Raw genomic sequence first — 19,806 nt, 5'->3', positions numbered from 1 at the left:
TGCTGAAGGAATATATGAATGAATGGACAAATAAATGATCGGATAAAATTAAAAGAGGAAACAGTGCGGCACAGGCGTAAAGACAGCCATGTGGACAGATTGGGATGGAGAGCCCAGAAACACGCCTGTGCACACATGGGCACGCGATGCTGACAAGGATGCCAAGACCGTCCGGCAGGAAAAGGACAGTCTTTTCAACAAACGATGCGGCAAAACTGGACATCCATGTGCAATAGAACGCAGATGGACTCTTCCTTTTCACATACAAAATCTAGTGCAAAGTGGATCAAATACCTAAAGGTACAATCTAAGACCGCAAAACTCTTAGAGGAAAATACGAAGGAAGCTTCGTGAGAGTGGAGTCGGCATTGATTTATTGGATATGTACCAAAAGCGCAGCCAGCAACCCCAAAGGCCCGAGATAAGTTGGACTACCTTAAACTTAAAAACTTATGTGCATCAACAGACAGTCAGCAGAGTGAAAGGGCAGCCCATGGAATGGGAGAAAGTATTTACAAATGACCTGTCTGAAAAGGCGACTGGTATCCCGAATATGTAAGAAGTCTCACAACTCAACAACAATAAAAACAACCTGATTGAAAAATGAGCAGAGGACTTGAACAGACATTTCTGCAAAGAAATGATCGCTAATCATTCTGGAAATGCAAATCAAAACCTTACATCTATTAGGATGTCTACTGCAAAACAAATGAACAAACAACTACATGTTTGGCAAGGACGTGGAGACACTGGAGCCCTTGTGCACTGTGGGTGGCAATGTAAAATAGTTTAGCTGTAGTTGAACATCACTGGCAGTTCGTCAAGAAAGTTAAAATAACCATAGCAGCCAGAACCCCCACTTCTGGGATATACCCCGAATACCTGAGAACAGGGCCCACACACGTGTGCATAGCACCATGATTTGCAGCAGTCAGAAGACGGAAGCACCCAGGAGTCCGCCAGTGGATGAGTGCACAAACAATGTGGTGTGTAATGCTGCTGCTGCTGCTGCTGCTGCGTCGCTTCAGTCCGTGTCCGACTCTGACACCATAGATGGCAGCCTATCAGACTCCTCCATCCATGCGATTTCCCAGGCAGGAGTACTGGAGTGGGGCGCCATTGCCTTCTCCGGTAGTATGTAATACTGAGCCTTAAAAAAGAAGGGAATTCTGACACATGTTACAACATGGGTGAACTTCCAAGTTATTATACTAGGGCAGAAGAGCCAGTTACAGTGAGGAACCCTATCTGATTCCACTTACATGAATGAAGTGTAAATTCAGAGAGGCAAAGTCAAATGGTATTTGCCAGGGGCTCTGAACATTTGAAGAGACCCTGATGCTGGGAAAGTTTGAAGGCGGGAGGAGAAGGGGATGACACAGGATGAGATGGTTGGATGGCCTCATTGACTCAATGGACATGAGTTTGAATAAACTCCGGGAGTTGGTGATGGACAGGGAGGCCTGGTGTGCTGCAGTCCAAGGGGTCGCAGAGTTGGACACAACTGAGTGAGTGAACTAACACCCAAAAAAGATGTCCTTTTCATTATAGGGGACTGGAATGCAAAAGTAGGAAGTCAAGAAACACCTGGAGTAACAGGCAAATTTGGCCTTGGAATACAGAATGAAGCAGGGCAAAGGCTAATAGAATTTTGCCAAGAGAACACACTGGTCATAGCCAACACCCTCTTCCAACAACATAAGAGAAGACCCTACACATGGACATCACCAGATGGTCAACACCAAAATCAGGTTGATTATATTCTTTGCAGCCAAAGATGGAGAAGCTCTATACAGTCAGCAAAAACAAGACCGGGAGCTGACTGTGGCTCAGATCATGAGCTCCTTATTGCCAAATTCAGACTTAAATCGAAGAAAGTAGGGAAAACCACTAGACCATTCAGGTATGACCTAAATCAAATCCCTTATGATTATACAGTGGAAGTAAGAAATAGATTTAAGGGACTAGATCTGATAGATAGAGTGCCTGATGAGCTATGGAATGAGGTTTGTGACATTGTACAGGAGACAGGGATCAAGACCATCCCCATGGAAAAGAAATGCAAAAAAGCAAAATGGCTGCCTGGGGAGGCCTTACAAATAGCTGTGAAAAGAAGAGAAGCGAAAAGCAAAGGAGAAAAGGAAAGATATAAGCATCTGAATGCAGAGTTCCAAAGAATATCAAGAAGAGATAAGAAAGCCTTCCTCAGTGATCAATGCAAAGAAAAATAGAGGAAAACAACAGAATGGGAACGACTAGAGATCTCCTCAAAGAAATTAGAGATACCAAGGGAACATTTCATGCAAAGATGGGCTCGATAAAGGACAGAAATGGTATGGACCTAACAGAAGCAGAAGATACTAAGAAGAGGTGGCAAGAATACACAGAAGAACTGTACAAAAAAGATCTTCATGATCAAGATAATCACGATGGTGTGATCATTCACCTAGAGCCAGACATCCTGGAATGTGAAGTCAAGTGGGCCTTAGAAGGCATCACTACGAACAAAGCTAGTGGAGGTGATGGAATTCCAGTTGAGCTATTTCAAATCCTGAAAGATGATGCTGTGAAAGTGCTGCACTCAATATGCCAGCAAATTTGGAAAACTCAGCAGTGGCCACAGGACTGGAAAAGGTCAGTTTTCATTCCAATCCCAAAGAAAGGTAATGCCAAAGAATGCTCAAACTACCGTACAACTGCACTCATCTCACACGCTAGTAAAGTAATGCTCAAAATTCGCCAAGCAATACGTGAACCGTGAACTTCCTGATGTTCAAGCTGGTTTTAGAAAAGGCAGAGGAACCAGAGGTCAAATTGCCAACATCTGCTGGATCATGGAAAAAGCAAGAGAGTTCCAGAAAAACATCTATTTCTGCTTTCTTGACTATGCCAAAGCCTTGAACTGTGTGGATCACAATAAACTGGAAAATTCTGAAAGAGATGGGAATACCAGACCACCTGACCTGCCTCTTGAGAAATCTATATGCAGGTCAGGAAGCAACACTTAGAACTGGACATGGAGCAACAGACTGGTTCCAAATAGGAAAAGGAGTACGTCAAGGCTGTATATTGTCACCCTGCTTATTTAACTTCTATGCAGAGTACATGAGAAACGCTGGGCTGGAAGAAGCACAAGCTGGAATCAAGATTACTGGGAGAAATATCAATAACCTCAGATATGGAGATGACACCACCCTTATGGCAGAAAGTGAAGAGGAACTCAAAAGCCTCTTGATGAAAATGAAAGAGGAGAGTGAAAAAGTTGGCTTAAAGCTCAACATTCAGAAAACAAAGATCATGGCATCTGGTCCTATCACTTCATGGAAATAGATGGGGAAACAGTGGAAACAGTGTCAGATTTTATTTTTAGGGGGCTCCAAAATCACTGCAGATGATGACTGCAGCCATGAAATTAAAATATGCTTACTCCTTGGGAGAAAAGTTATGACCAACCTAGATAGCATATTCAAAAGCAGAGACGTTACTTTGCCAACAAAGGTCCAACTAGTCAAGGCTATGGTTTTCTAGTGGTCATGTATAGACGCGAGAGTTGGACTGTGAAGAAAGCTGAGTGCCAAAGAATTGATGCTTTTGAACTGTGGTGTTGGAGAAGACTCTTGAGAGTCCCTTGGACTGCAAGCAGATCCAACCAGTCCATTCTAAAGGAGATCAGCCCTGGGTGTTCTTTGGAAGGAATGATGCTAAAGCTGAAACTCCAGTACTTTGGCCACCTCATGTGAAGAGTTGACTCATTGGAAAAGACTGATGCTGGGAGGGATTGGGGGCAGGAGGAGAAGGGGACGACAGAGGATGAGATGGCTGGACGGCATCACCGACTCGGTGGACGTGAGTTTGAGTGAACTCCGGGAGCTGGTGATGGACAGGGAGGCCTGGTGTGCAGCAATTCATGGGGTTGCAAAGAGTTGGACACGACTGAGCGCCTGAACGGAACTGAGTGAGTGAACTGAGCTGGACTGATGAACATCGGGATGCATGCATCTTTTGAATTAGTGTTTTTCATCTTTGCATATATACCCAGAAGTGAAATTGCTGGATCGTATGGTAGTTCTATTTTTAGTTTGAGAAACTTCCTTACAGTTTTCAATAGTGGCTCTACCAACTTACATACCCATCAACAGGGTATTAGGTTTTCCTCTTTTCCACATCCTCAGCAACATTTACTTGTGGTGTTTTTTGGCGATAGCATGGCATTACGTTTTTGGGTTTTTTTTTTTTGCATTTTTGTCTGAGCTAAAAGAGATGTCCTAGGTTATTCCTTTAGGCTCTTCTCCAGTTAAAATGCAGTTTTAACTGGCATTGTCATTGCTATTTCTTTAATTACTATTTTCCTAGTTTCTGTTTATATTTAAGGCTTCTGGAATTCATATTATTTTGATGTAAGGTATTTTGAATTTATTTTCTTTATCTCTTACATTTTCACATATTATATTCATTCCTTTATTGTTTGTGTGTTCTCAGAATATCTCTTGAACTAGTTTTCTAAGTTGCTGGTTTGATTTTTATGCTGTATTTAATGTGTCATTCTTTTACATTGGGGTTTTTTAAAATTTGGTAATCACATTTTTCATTTTTAAGCACATTTTTATGATCACAGATTGTTTATTTCCTTTTCTATCTGAAATGTGTACTTGAATCACACTGAAAACAAATTAAAAAGACTTTTTAGAAACTTTCTATGCATATTATGTTTCTTTAGCAGAAGGACATTCAAATAGACCTTTTTTAGACTTTTAAATCTTACATCTCATTACTTATCTCATTATTTATAGTGACAAGTCTGTGATTCTGTCGTATCTGGAATCAACAAAGGTGCTGGGAGGATGTTTCTGGATTTCCGTTGACATATTTTACCTCTCCCTGGTGGCTCAGATGGTAAAGAATCCGCCTGCAATACAGGAGACCCGGGTTCAATCCCTGGGTCGGGAAGATCCCCTGGAGAAGGAAATGGCTACCCACTCCAGTATTCTTGCCTGGGAACTCCCATGGACAGAAGAGTCTGGCGGGCTACAGTCCATGGGGTCGCAAAGAATTGGACATGACTGAGTGACTAACAGAACGTTAGCCTTGGGAAGAAGCGACAGGGAAGAGCTTTGTATTTCCCGTAGTCTTACCCCTTCAGAGGAGTAAGGTGGCGCTCTCCTGGCGGGGACCCTCACTAGTACGCGGAAATCTCGCTTTCTGTGTTAGTGTTAGCATTCCCTCTTCCGGCACCACCGCGGGAACCCTGGCACCTCTGCCACCGCGCCCCCTGCCAGCTGTGGGCGGTCTCTGCGAGCACCTGGACCGGCTCGTCTGTGGGGCAGCCGGCACCTGCTGCTCTTCATGCAGGATAACGGGGGGTGAAGCTCTGCCTCCTGCCCTCTGTCCCCTGTTCACCGTGACCTTGGCCCCATCACCGTGACCTTGGCCCCATCACTGACCGCTGCAGCTCAGAACAGCAGTCAGTTGTGTTCCCATCCGGCGTCATTATCTGTAGCAAGGAATGGAGCCCCCGTGCTTGGTGCCCCGTGTGTGTTTCAGCAGTGACACTGGCGTCCGTCGTGTTTGGCTCAGCGGCCTCTGCAGGGAGCTGACTTGGGCGGTCTCTGCTTCACTTGGCCTGTGCTGGGGACACTGAATGCACTCAGTCTTGGAAGGAGGGCTGTTAAGTGTGTGTTTGTAGCGGGGTTGGAGGCCAGCAGAACAGGTTGGACTAGAGATGAAGATTGGTGATGAGTTTCCCCTTGTGATTTGGAAACTAATGGTACACACCAAATTGAGCAGGGAAGCACATGACAGAGAAATAGATAAGGCTGGACACAGAGCTCAGGGATCAGAGCCTGTGTGAGGTGGGCAGAGGAAGAAAAGCCTGCCTAGCTTCCGGCTCAGAGTCCGGGCATGTTCGGGGCGGCTTGGCTGTGGGCGGTGCGGGAGCGTCTGGAGCACCGGTGGGACTGGGAGGAGGGGCTCTGTGGAGCCAGCACACGCGGCACCTTTACGGAGAGGAGGCAGGGTGGGGACCGCCTGGGCTCCTCTGCTCCCGCTGACTTCACGCTCAGCACCTACAGGGTGACAGGAAGGGGCAGGGCAGGGCAGGGCAGGACAAGGACGCCGTGGCTCCCCTGACAAGTTCGCTGAGAGGGAGAGAGCTGGGTTGGTTCAGGACGGCTGCCCGCGACTGGAGAGGACGTGCTGGTTTATGTATGCGCCCTGTGTAATAAATAGATGAATGTTTCAGTCCTCTTTTTCATTAATATTTTCTGTGAGAAGAATTACTTTTAATATTTAAGCATTTTTTTCAATTTTTTAGCAGAGCTCTTTTTATGATTGTTTAATCTGTTCTTAAAGTGCAGCCACCACCTGGTGTGATGTAGCAGGTGTCTCTCCCACATACTAAGTTTGAAGAGCTTCTTATCAGCTCAGGCACACTGACTGATGAGATTATCCTCAAAATGTCACTGTATTTCTTTTTCTAATTTATTCTTAAGTGTTTGGATATCTGGACTATTGATTAAGGGTATAAAAAATCCACAGCTCACTTTAAAACAGCTTTTTTTCAGACATTCTAAATTACCTCGTAACTAGTCTAAGGAATGTTGGTCTGTCAGCGTTAACTACCAAAACCCACATTCATTTTAGCCTTGTCTTTCTGAACTACAGCTCTGTCTTTTGGAAACAGTATGACCCACAGCTTGTGAGGGAAATCCTGATATGGCTAGAAGTAGAAAGTCAGTGACTTAATTCATTCAACAATGGTTCATTTTCATGTTGTGTCTCCTGAAGGAGCCATTCAGAGAACAGTTATTTGTCATCATGGAGCTTTCACTGCAGTAGCTGGAATAAAAATATATGGGAGACTTCAGGCTAAAGTAGAATACGGAGAATGGCATTTTGTATATTTGGTATATTTTATATTGGAGGAAAATCTTTTTTGTTCAAATTCATCTGGAAGCTTAAACCATTTTCCTATTTATGCTGTGCTTATCATATTTTACCTGAATTAACATGGCATATTTTAAAATTTAGGACTTTGATTTATCTGTGGTTTCTGACATGGTTTTGAATTTTCAGACTTTCAGCTGCATGAAAGTTTGTTATTTTGTGTGTTTTAAGACTTCATCTTAATGTGAAACATGAATCCAACGAAACTTGCCAGCCTTTTAAAGTGTGATCTCCTCTGAGAGGGTGCGCTTTAAATCGTCTCTTCCTACTCTTAGAAAAAGGGGAAATACCTGTGGTTTATTATACTCCCACTTGACAATAGCATTTGTTTGTAAGAAAGCATGTGACATTTAGGTGACATTTTATTTGTTGTGTGACCTAATTGAAGTAAAATGTGAGATACAAGTGGTTATTATCTGTATTTCTTTTTCCTTTGCTATTGAAATATCACTGTTAATATAAACAACCATCTCATTTCCAAAAGAAAAAAAACCATGGTAGTCCTAGGTTTTAATGCCCTCGTGTCCTCTGACCTCCCCCAGTTCTGACTGTGGCTGTTTTCGTCTCTTAATAGGGAACAGTGCATTGCGAAGTTCCAACCCAGATCACAGTCTACAAGTCCAACCCACAGGGAAGATGGACAGATCCTCACCCCACAGGACTGTGTAAGATCAGATTTCACTCCTGCTTTTCTGTTTGTTTTCTTCTTGTTTTAAAATACCTCCGCACATTTTTAGTTTCGTGTTGTTAAATTCCTGTGATTCCTGACAGACAGTAAGCAGTCTGACGGTTTTGGTGGGTGTCCTGAGCTCAGGGAGAGGGACGTGTTGGGTACATTGCCGTGCTCCTCCTGCTTTCCCTGCCATTCTGAAGCATCGTGTCTATGAGTCTGCCATTGTTCCTGGGTCCTGAAAAATAACTTTGAAAAACTTCATTGTTTGGTTATCCCCCTTTTCTCTGTGTATATATAAAAATGACTAGACACACAGTGGTCATAAACTTAAGAAATGGGACTGGTTTGTAGTGAAGTAGGGGACACTTCCTTTCTGGTGAAGGTGGACCGTTCACCTCCTGAAATATGAATACCTCTCTTGCATGTTAGACTCTGCATCGATACTGTTTGAACATGGAGCTAGGGAGCTTCGTGAAGAGAAGGCTGTTGCCTGCTTGCCTCCATCCTTGCACAGTCCTGGCTTGTCTTGGGTTACAGCCTTTTAGTTACAAGCAAGCCATGCGTGATGCGTGACTTTTTTAGCACGTTTGCTCTACACATAATTCCTTCCGTTTTCTCAGTGATGGGGAATTCCAGTTTGGAACTTTAATAAGCCTCTTGATATAAAGAGGAACACATTTTAAATATTTGTGAGTTTATTATTAATCATCATATTTATTAAAAATAAACAAGGGAGGTACATTTTAAAAGATATTCTCATTCACACACACAAACATTCAAAAAGCAAGGGACCAACTGTAGAAGCAATAATGAATTTTAATACAGTGTAAATAGTAAACCCAACATTTTGTTCAATAGAAATTTGTAAATTTTTAATTAGTTTCTAAATTAGTTTCTAGTTAATTTCTAGATTTCAAATTAGTAAAATATGAAGAACATTTTAGTGTATTTTTCATTACTTCAGATAATATAAATGACCATAGATAGATTTATTTGTTACTAATGAGGTTTTCAGGAGAAGGGAATGGCACCCCACTCCAGTGTCCTTGCCCGGAGAATCCCAGGGACAGAGGAGCCTGGTGGGCTGCCGTCTATGGGGTCGCACAGAGTCGGACACGACTGAAGCGACTCAGTAGCAGCAGCAGTGAGGTTTTCTAGGAGCTTCCCAGGTGGAGCTAGTGATAAAGAAGCCACCTGCCAGCGCAGGAGATGTAAGAGACACTGGCTGGACCCCTGGACTGAGAAGCTCCTCTGGAGAAGGAAATGGTAACCCACTCCAGTATTCTTGACTGGAGAACCCATGGATAGAGGAGCTTGGCAGGCTACAGTCCATAGGGTTGTGAAGAGCTAGACACGACTGGAGTGACTTGGTACATATGCACAAGGTTTTCTAAAAGCATGAAAGTGCTATACCAACAAACTAAATTTAAATAAAATAAATTTTTTAGCTGTACTCTAAAATATACATTATTATTTTATACCGAGTTACCTTCCTAAGTTTTTGGGCTTTCAGATCATTGTCCATTTCTAGACACAGATCTTTGGCTTTCCTCAGTTAATTATGATTTTAATCTGATTTGATAAATATGGAATATAAAAAATTATACAGCAGGGAAAAGAGCATGGAGTTTTAATTTTTAAAGAAAGTTAAGAATTACCATGATTACATTTTCATGATGTGAATCCAAGGCTTATTTCTCTTTATGTTCGGTGTATAATGAGAAATAATTTAAGAACAAAGAGCTTCTTGGACATCAACCCAAACTTCCCTGCTCATTTTAATGAGAGTAAGTAATTCGTCTTTTCAAGTGTTCCCCTTTCCGCCTTTAAAACTACTGTGGTACACCACAATTAAAACTTTTTGTAAAAGAACTTAAAGAGTCTGGATTATTTTTTGAAATATTCTTTTGCATTTTTTGAAATGTAGTTAATGTGAGTATATTGTGAAGGAGTCTCATAGCCTTAAGCAGCTGCAATAAACAGTCATCCCTTGGAACTGAGAACTAGCTCAGCTGTAGCCTCCTCTCCTTGGAGTCCTTTCCTCTAAGGGTGGTACAGCATTAACCAAAACGCACGCAGACACTCACTACTCTAAACGACACGTATTTGGCCTGTTTTCTCCCTCTCTCCCCTCTGCCCTTCCTACCTTCTTTCCTCTGTTATTTCTTCCCTCCTTCCTTCTTTCCTCCATTCTGTCTTTTGTTTTCATTCTGTTTTTCTTTTTCTTTTTTGTGTTTCAGGATATTCATTTGAAAAAATCTACTCTTTCTTTGGATGACAGCGACATGGGAACTCGCCTTAATAGTTGGAATCTTGGGGTAAAAAAACATTTGCTTTATGAATGTATGTTGATGTGGCAGAATCATTTTGTGTTTGGAAACATCTGAACTAATTTAATTCTAAACAGTGACTCTTACCAGTGTTAGACATTTAGTCCTCGGTGAGCGCTGGGAAGGGCTTGGGGAACAGGAAAGAGAAGCGTGAACGGTCCCTGTGCTCGACAAGCTGGCTTTCTTGTTGGTGAGACGAGATCCGCGCATGAAACAGTTGAATACAGTTTCAGACAGTATGTGATCGAATACCAGAATGAGTTACCCAGAAAGTAGAATACTGAAGGCCACATGCATGAAAAAGCTCTCTGGCAGACTTCAGGCGTGAACCACCGTCACAAACAGCAGTTTTCATTTGCAGAGGTTGGGGTGCCAGCGTGCTTGGAGGGTAGAGGGAAAGGGGCCAGGAACTTAAGGCCGAAGGAGGCATGAAGAAAGGCGGAACGAGCGGCACTCGGGCAGGTGGGCAGGGCTGCCAGGCTGGGGCCCGTTGGAGCTTGCATGCCAGAGCAGAAGTTGAGCTTTTAGATTTGAGACGGTCGTGAGCTCTGAGGTTAGTCCATTTCCACTTTACACACAGGCTGGTTAATGCTTTCAGGAAGTGAAAAGGGGTTTAATCAATTTTTAAAACCCAACTTTATTATTATAAAAATAATTTGTAATTTGAAAAATGCAGAAAGTCAGATATGCTGAGAGATGATTAACATTTTGTTGTATGTCTTTCCCTCATTTTCTTCTGCATGTACTTATAAAATTAGACATTAAACAAAATCGGGGCCATATTATACATGCCATGTTATTACGTGCTGCTTTAAGTTTGGGATAAGTCTACAGTAGTTCTATCAGCACCACTATTAATGGTAGCACTCACTTTTCTTCTGAGTGGGTAGTTCATAACTTACTTAAGCATTCTGATATTTTGGACATGTAGGTTGCTTCCAGTTTATTGCTAATATAAGTAACAACTGCAACAGAATTCCTTGAAAGAATCCTTTTGTTCCTAGTTGGTTGCTTTCTTAGGTTATGTTAGGTCTTGGAGCGTTGCCCTCCATGAGGTGTACACCAATCTATTTTCCAACCAGAAGTCTATAGGACTGTTCATTTTTTACTTCTTCGCCTACATCAGGGACTGTCATTTTTGTAAAAACCCTGAAACCCTTCCTGCTAATAATGGTCTTTGATGGAGGCAGTGCTTTGGGGAGGCTGAGCAGGTGGTGGTACGAAGGCTGTGCTGGATGTGTAGCGAAATGGAGAAGGGAGCAGTCAGGTGTGGGGGCTCCACCTTGCTGTGACTCCAAGCATGGAAGAGATGGAAAAGGAAAACATTTCAAAGAGAATAAAGAATGCTTGGTGACTCACTGGCAGGCCGAACAGGAGGGCATCTAAAGCTTTGGTTCCAGGGAAATGGAGGGTTGGCTTACTGTCAGCTACTTGGCTGTCTGACGGGGGAATCATTTCAAGGGTTTCACCGTTTTATCGTAGACTGCTAGCGTTTGGAGAGTAATCGGGGAAGTTCAAGTTTTCACCTCTGTGGTCTCCAGGGCTGCAGTCTTGTTTTGCAGCCACAGGCTGGACGTGGTGGCTGCACCCAGAGCCTGGAACAGCTCTGTCTTTAGAGACTTCAAACCGGGACTCAGTGGCCACCATCAGAGGGTCAGAGGTGGGGGACACGAAGGGATTTGAGTGGGTCATTTGGAGGTATGTTAATGAAGAAGAGAGAAGTAGCATTGATAACCAGACGAGAATGGGTCAAAAGAAAACCATTTCCAACTTTGATGGGGTCGGAAAGCCGCCCCTGGAACGAGTCCTGTGTTACTGGTGCGGGAGAGGAGCGAGGAGGCCTTGGAGAGCAGAATCAGAGAGGGACATTCTGTGACGTCCTTCTGAAAGGGCCTCTGCCCTGGGCCGTTCGGAACTTCTGATGTGCGTTTCGTGGCATAGACAGTACTTTTCATGAATATTTAACTGTTCAGAGGATTAAACTTTTCATTTGTATAATAAAATTAAGATAAAAAATCTAAAATATTTTGAGGTACTGCCTTAAACCTAGGGCCACCTGGGAATTTGTTTCACATTTTTATTGTTCAAAGAATGCACTAACTGTGAAATAAAGTCCTGCATTCTTATGTATTTATAAAATGGCTGCATTAATCAGGTTCAACTATGTCTCTTGATCACAGTAGAATAATTTAAATATCCAGTGTATTAAAAAAGCTTAGATTGTGCTTTGATTTTAGTTTTGTATGAGAATGTGTGATGGACTTTTATTTCTTTCTTCCTCTGAATGATCAGTTAATAGCTAGTTAATTTTTGTGCTCTATACTAAGGGCACATTTTTTTAATGTTGCTGGCATGCCTGTCAACACCTATTTTCTGATGCATTAGAAGTTCCAGATTTTGGATTTTCTAGTTTTTGTTGAAAAAATACATTTCCCCTAGTTATATTCTTTCTTTTCCCAGGAGTGTTTTAATATTTTCCCTGTGAAAAGTAGAGATTTACTTCCTAAACCTAGCTGTTAAATTTCCCTCCTGTATTATTATTTTTTATTATTATTACTCTTTAGCCTTTTTAACCTTTAGCTTTGGGGGAGCTTTTTTGCTTTGTTAACCCGTCTTATATACCTTTCATTCATGACAGTCTTTATATAAACTTTTTTTTCCTGAGGAGGACCGGGGGGTCTGGAGGAGGAGCTTCTCTTGGGCCTTGCATGGGTCACTGCCCCCAGCCCGTCCCCACCCGGGACTCTGTGCTGACTGTGGAGGCTTGCTTCCACCAGGAGCAAACAGTGGGTACACTTTAGGTGACCCCTTAGGTCAGCTCTCTGCAGAATGGGCAAGAGAACATTCTGTTCTGTTCTGGAGAACTCATGTCCTGGGGACCTCGCAGGACAGGATGGTCAGCAGGAGGGTAGACAGCACCCCTAGTCCAGTGGCGCCCCTGGAGGGCAGGGCCCCTGGTGGGACCTCCTGTCCAGGGCCAGGGGCACCTGTAAGGCCCGGAACCCTGGACAAGGAGCGTGGAGGCCGGGGGAAGTGTGCCGAGCTGACCCGCTGGGGAGTCCAGGTGGAGGAGTGGGGCTGCGGGGTGGGGAAGAGAGCGCGTGGGCTCCACGAGGTTGGGCTCGTGGTGACAGTGTGTGCGGTGCTGCGAACGGGAACGCCGTGGGGTCTGACGGCGCCCGTTCACATCCTCCTCTGATACGGTGTGCGCTGCGCCCGCCCGTCGCTTTCTCTCCGGCTCCTGGAGGTGCCAGTTATTAACAGTTTTTCTTTAAAGTATGCAACTGAGCTGCTCTCTGCGGCGGCTAGTGACACTGCACGTGTGGACTGAAAGTGCATTTTCCTGATGGCTGACAAAGTCCAGTCCAGTCGCTCAGTTGGATCCGACTCTCTGCGACCCTATGAATCGCAGCACGCCAGGCCTCCCTGTCCACCACCAACTCCCAGAGTTCACTCAGACTCACGCCCATCAAGTCGGTGATGCCATCCAGCCATCTGTCGTCCCCTTCTCCTCCTGTCCCCAATCCCTCCCAGCATCAGAGTCTTTTCCAATGAGTCAACTCTTCGCATGAGGTGGCCAAAGTATTGGAGTTTCAGCTTTAGCATCATTCCTTCCAAAGAACACCCAGGGTGATCTCCTTCAGAATGGAGTGGTTGGATCTCCTTGCAGTCCAAGGGACTCTCAGGAGTCTTCTCCAACACCACAGTTCAAAAGCATCAATTCTTTGGTGCTCAGCTTTCTTCACAGTCCAACTGTAGCATCCGTACATGACCACAGGAAAAACCATAGCCTTGACTAGACGGACCTTGTTGGCAAAGTAATGTCTCTGCTTTTGAACATGCTGTCTAGGTTGGTCTGGTAAAGTTCGGTCCCTCTTAGTACATTGATAGTGCCTCCGGCACGGTTTGGGGAGCCTCTCCGGGCGCAGGGCTGACTGGGGACTCGGCACGCTCCCCTGTTGGGCCCTCTGCCTTTTTCTTGTCAATATGTAAGAGCTTTGTATCTGTTCTGGATGAGTCCTCCGGAATTTAGTATGGTAAACAGTTTCTTCCACTTTGTTGCTTTCCTCCATTCTCTTACTGGTGTCTTTGATGAACAGGAACTAAAAAAATATTTTTTTAATTTTTACTTATTCACTTGGCTGCACGGGGCTCTGAGTTTGGGCTCAGGCTTGTGACTCTCAGTTGCAGCATGTGGGATCTAGTTCCCTGAGCAGGGATTGAGCCGCTGCCCCCTGCTTTGGGAGCGCAGTATTAGCCACTGGAGCACCAGGGAAGTCCACGTCCCGGAAATTTAAGTTTTCATGCGGCTCATTTCCCCATGATTTTGCCTCATGAAAAAGTGCTTTCTGTGTCTGTGTACGGTGTTTGGCTGTCTTGAGTTCCTGAAGCTGTTCTCCCGCGTCTTCTTCTAGCAGCTCTACCGTTTCACTTTTTCTACTTGGAACTGCTTGCCACCCGGAGGCGATTGCAGGGTGTGCTGTAAGGTAGGAGTGAGGATCTGTAGCCCTCACGTGCACCCACCTGTGCTCTCGTTTACCGAGAAGCCTCTGCTCGTCCCGATGCACTGCGAGGGTTTTGTCCCCAAATCAGACGATGGTGCATCTGTTTCCATTCTGCCCTTTGGCTTGTTTGCTTCTCCTTGTGGCGGTGGATGGTGTCTCTTATCTGTATTTTATTTGTGCTCATTAAATGTTGAAATGTGAGTAAACCAATTTGTAGTATTGTATTTTTTTCTGTGGAAAACATTTTTGAATTTCTAAAATGTTGACTTTGAGTAAGAGCCGTATTTTGGAGCATAGGTGACGCTGGTGACTGAATTCATTTCATGCTGTAGAAAGAGGCCTGGCCGTTCTTCTGATCCGCACTCTGACTGTAAGAACAGTTATTCTGCTTGTGCTGCTGAAGTCGTTTCATGCTGTAGAAAGAGGCCTGGCCGTTCTTCTGATCCGCACTCTGACTGTAAGAACAGTTATTCTGGTTGTGCTGCTGAAGTCGTTTCATGCTGTAGAAAGAGGCCTGGCCGTTCTGATGGGCGCTCTGACTGTAAGAACAGTTATTCTGGTTGTGCTGCTGAAGTCGTTTCATGCTGTAGAAAGAGGCCTGGCCGTTCTTCTGATCCGCACTCTGACTGTAAGAACAGTTATTCTGCTTGTGCTGCTGAAGTCGTTTCATGCTGTAGAAAGAGGCCTGGCCGTTCTTCTGATGGGCGCTCTGACTGTAAGAACAGTTATTCTGCCTGTGCTGCTGAAGTCGTTTCATGCTGTAGAAAGAGGCCTGGCCGTTCTTCTGATGGGCGCTCTGACTGTAAGAACAGTTATTCTGGTTGTGCTGCTGGTAATATATTGCCTTAGAATGCCCTTTCCTCTAGGATGGCTGAAATACCAGATAAAATGTCTTTCTGTTTTTCTGAAACCTTGGAACATCTCTCTTTGATCAATATTAGTGTATAAGGAGGTCAGTTTGACCAAAGCCTGAATAATTTGAAAAAAACAAGCTGACAGAACTCTGAACAATTCTGCTAAAAAACTAAACAAAGCGTCCAAAGGCAGTTTCCATTAGAGAGCATTCAGATATGTGTTTTCATGTCTAGTTTAAATTACTATTTATTTATTATTGTGATTCTACTTGTTTTTCAAGCAAGAAACATTCTGTCGTGTGATTTATTCACGCTATTGCAACTTAATTGTTTTTGGCGTTACTGTCTGTATAATATTTTGTTAGACTTTAATGTTTCACATAAGCTCTTTTTATCTTCCATTTTGGACATTCCTTATTGTGGTATTCTTTCTTGAGCTATTATGAGAGAACAAGAAGTCTTCTGAAAGAGCATGAAAAAAATCAATGTTAAGACTGTTTACAGATTTCTGCAAGTCCCTGTTACTTGTGGATTACAAAGTGGGAACATTCTGCTTCAAAGCACATCTGGCTGCTGTTATAAAATCAGAAAATAGATTGCTTATTTCTCTCAGACAGACTCAAGAACATGCTCTCCTATGAATAATTCTCATTACACGTTAAGAGTCGGTATGAGACAATGTACTGCAAATGAGTAAGAACAACAGAAGATTTATGCTTGTCTCCAGCATTCCCTGTTGCTTTTAAATATTAGAATAGACCTTTTTGTCAACTTGAGAAAGGAAATTTATGATAACACGATGAGTCCTTAACTTCTGTATTTAATGGTTTTTAAAGATGAAGAAGATGAAATAGAAGTTATTTCTGCATAGTTGAAAGGCTACATTGTAATTAGCTAAACCAGTATTTTGTACCCTGCTTATAAATGTAGAGCTGGGTAAAAATAAGTCACAAATGGTTTTCTTGGCTTTTGGGTTTAAATGTTAAGCTTAATTAGAGCTTGAGCATCTTTGAGAATGCTCTGTTTTTCTCTTCCTCTATTTTTCCCCCTGTATTTAATCCTGCTTCATAAGTTAGGCTTTTGTGTGCCTGTGTCTTTGAAGGACTTACTTTCTTTGCTGGTTTTCTCCATTCCAAAAATAGAGAATGGTTACTTACTTTTCATATATATACCTTCAGACAATAAATATTTGTTGAGCGTACTTGGCTGCCTGCTGGAAATTGGCTGCCTCTGTTTTTCAAAAAGCCGTGTATATATAGTGCCTTGTTGTTTACTAAAGACTATGCCTCTTTCTCTGGTATGATATTTAAGTAGACTTTATTATTATCTTTATTTAATAATGTTTTCCCTAAGTAAATGTACTAAGTCATACACCCAACAGTAGGCCCCACATTTGCAACATTTCTATTATCAAATTTTTAATTTTTGTTTTTTAACTTATTTGTTAAAACTTATTTATTTATTTAAAAACTCATTTATGGACTATACCAGAGCCTTTGACTGTGTAGATCACAACAAACTGTGGAAAATTCTTAAAGATATGTGAATGCCAGACCACCTGACCTGCCTCCTGAGAAATCTGTATGCAGGTCAAGAAGCAACAGTTAGAACTGGTCATGGAACAACGGACTGGTTCCAGATTGGGAAACATCAGGACTGTGTGTTGTCACCCTGCTTATTTAGCTTATATGCAGAGTACATTATGTGAAATTCCAGGCTAGAAGAAGCACAAGCTGGAATCAAGATTGCCAGGAGAAATATCAATAACCTCAGATACACAGATGACAGCACCCTGATGGCAGAAAGTGAAGAGGAACTCAAGAGTCTCTTGATGAAAGTGAAAGAGGAGAGTGAAAAGACTGGCTTAAAACTCAACATTCAGAAAACTAAGATCATGGCACCCGGTCCCATCACTTCATGGGAAATAGATGGGGAAACAATGGGAACAGTGACAGATTTTATTTTGGGGGGCTCCAAAATTACTATGGATGGTGACTGCAATCATGAAATTAAAAGACACTTGCTCCTTGGAAGAAAAGCTATGACCAACCTAGACAGCATGTTAAAAAGCAGAGATATTACTTTGCCAACAAAGGTCTGTCTAGTCAAGGCTATGGTTTTTCCAGTAGTCATGTATGGATTTGAGAGCTGGACCATAAAGAAAGCTGAGTGCCAAAGAATTGATGTTTTTGAACTGTGGTGTTGGAGAAGACTCTTGAGATTTCCGTGGACTGCAAGGAGATCAAGTCAGTCAAATCTCAAGGAAATCAGTCCTGAATATTGGAAGGGCTGATGCTGAAGCTGAAGCTCCAATACTTTGGCTATCTGATGCAAAGAACTGACTCATTTGAAAAGACCCTGATGCTGGGAAAGATTGAAGGCGGGAGGAGAAGGGGATGACAGGGGATGAGATGGTTGGATGGCATCAATTGATGGGCATGAATTTGAGCAAGCTCCTGGAGTTGGTGATGGACAGGGAAGCCTCGCGTGCTGTAGTCCATGGGGTCACAAAGAGTTGGACGTGACTGAGCAACTGACTTAACTGATTTATTTAAAATTTTTTTTCTTGGAGTCTAGTTGGTTTGCAGTGTTGTATTACTTTCTGCTGTATAGCAAAGTGAATCAATTACACGTACACATATGTCCACTCTTTTTAAAATTCTTTTCCCACGTTGGTCATTACAGAGTCTTGAGGAGAATTCCCTGTGCTATATCGTAGGTTATTATTATTTATCTATTTTATATATGTGATGTGATTTAGCTGCTAAGTCGTGTCTGACTCTTGCGACCCCATGGTCTGTGTAGCCTGCCAGGCTCCACTGTCCATGGGATGCTCCAGGTGAGAGTACTGTAGTGGGTTGCCATTTCCTTGTGCAGCAGATCTTTCCCATCCAGGAATCAAACCTGGGTCTCCTGCATTGCAGGCAGGTTCTTTATCAAGTGAGCAACATATTTTATATATAGTGGTGTGTATCTGTCAATTCCGGTCTCCTAATTTATCCTTTTCCCCCATACCCCCTGGTAACTGATAAATATGTTTTCTATAACTGTATGTCAAATTTTTAATGTATGCCTATCTGGTGGCTGTAAAATACCATCTCTTGAGGTATTACTTTACATTTTTCATAGTCATTTTTCATACATTTTCATAGTAGTTTAAGCATGTTTTCATATGCTTATGTCATTCAGATTTGCAAATCTGCCTGGGGCTTTAGTGATAAAATTGAGACTTGAAGGATGCTAGGTGCGTGCTTACAGGGACTGGGGCGGGTGGGCAGAGGTAGAGAGGCACGGGACACCTGCCGTGTCCGGGTGATGAGAGTCCTTCAGGACCTGGGGGTGAAGTGTGAGGTGAGCAGGAGTGGGGGGAGGCCGGGGCCTTGGCTGTGAGAGGATCACTCGAGGGTGCTTGTGTATGCAAAGGCAGTTACGCTTGACGTTTTGTTAGTGGGCCACTAGAAATATATCATGCAGTATGTATTCTAAGAAACATGCTAAATATTAAGACACATGGAAGACATTTTCATTATAGTTTAATTAAGACTCAAATATTAATGTCTTTATTTTAAAATTTCAGATAGAAAACCCTCGATACCTGAGACAGAAGCCCATCCCAGTTACTCTGGTAGGTGAGAATTGCCCTGAGCTTTCCCTGTGGCACATGTCTTAAAATAAAATAATTGTTTAGTTGTTTACAGAAAGTGATGCCAGTCCACATTATGAAGAGTAGTAGTCTTGTTAATCCTATCACTTGGAAGTGAATGCATCCCTTTTTTCCTCCAGTGTTTCTGTTATTTTGGCATGACCGTCAGGCAGTTTAGAGTTTACTTCTGGCCACACCAGGCCTGAAAAAGTATTGAATGGCTCTTCCTCATTCAACAGATGACTCCGAAATTCAGCCTGAGAAAATCCAGCAGTCTGCACGATGACCAGTTACTCTCCCGCATGCATGAGAAAGAGGTAGGATCGCGGTGTTTCTGGCGCATCTAATCTATGCATGCAGATTTCACGTTTTGTGTAACACGAGTTTTCAGGTCTTAGAGTAACGGACGCCTGGTAGGAAGAGGCTGTTGTGGGTGCAAATGTAGAATCCTGGTGCAGGTAAAGGCAGGTCTTCTGTTCTGTTTTCACTGACATTGGAGCATAGCTGCTTTGGAGGGAGTGTTAGTTTCTGCTGTACAGCAGAGTGACTCCCAGATATGCATATACACGTCTCCCCTCCTTCTTGGATTTCCTCCCCATTTAGGTCACCGCAGAGCACTGAGCCGAGGTCCCTGTGCTGTGCAGCAGCTTCTCATTAGCTACCGGTTTTATGCATGGTGTCAGTGGTGTATGCATGTCAATCCTAGCCTTCCAGTCCTCCGCCACCCCTTTAAATCTCAGCCTGCCAGAATGACTGCTGCTGACCTCAGTAATTTAGAGGTCCTCTTAGAGCTCCCATTCGGGGCATGCAGGCTTTTGTTTCCTAGTGCACTGCTGGTGCTTTTAAAAAAGCCTGTTGA

The 19,806-nt window shown here is 43.2% G+C and overlaps 1 protein-coding gene across 11 annotated transcripts in view; it reads left to right on the top strand.

Moving 5' to 3' along the window:
* CEP112 (centrosomal protein 112) overlaps positions 1 to 19,806 on the top strand; it is a 339,838-nt gene that overhangs the window by 30,304 nt on the left and 289,728 nt on the right. For 10 of the 11 annotated variants that reach the window (XR_003506951.1, XM_027519223.1, XM_027519226.1 and 7 more), the window contains exons 5-8: positions 7,517 to 7,607; positions 9,856 to 9,933; positions 18,882 to 18,929; positions 19,187 to 19,264. Coding sequence is in view for 10 of the 11 variants with exons in the window: in XM_027519223.1 (XP_027375024.1) it covers positions 7,517 to 7,607; positions 9,856 to 9,933; positions 18,882 to 18,929; positions 19,187 to 19,264 (295 nt within the window). In the remaining variant the exon portion in view is untranslated. The remainder of the gene's footprint in view (positions 1 to 7,516; positions 7,608 to 9,855; positions 9,934 to 18,881; positions 18,930 to 19,186; positions 19,265 to 19,806) is intronic. The other variant, XM_027519224.1, reaches the window with a different exon arrangement.

This window comes from Bos indicus x Bos taurus, chromosome 19 (genome assembly GCF_003369695.1).
Source record: "Bos indicus x Bos taurus breed Angus x Brahman F1 hybrid chromosome 19, Bos_hybrid_MaternalHap_v2.0, whole genome shotgun sequence".
Taxonomy (NCBI): Eukaryota; Metazoa; Chordata; class Mammalia; order Artiodactyla; family Bovidae; genus Bos; species Bos indicus x Bos taurus.
This window is presented reverse-complemented; position numbering and strand designations above follow the sequence as displayed.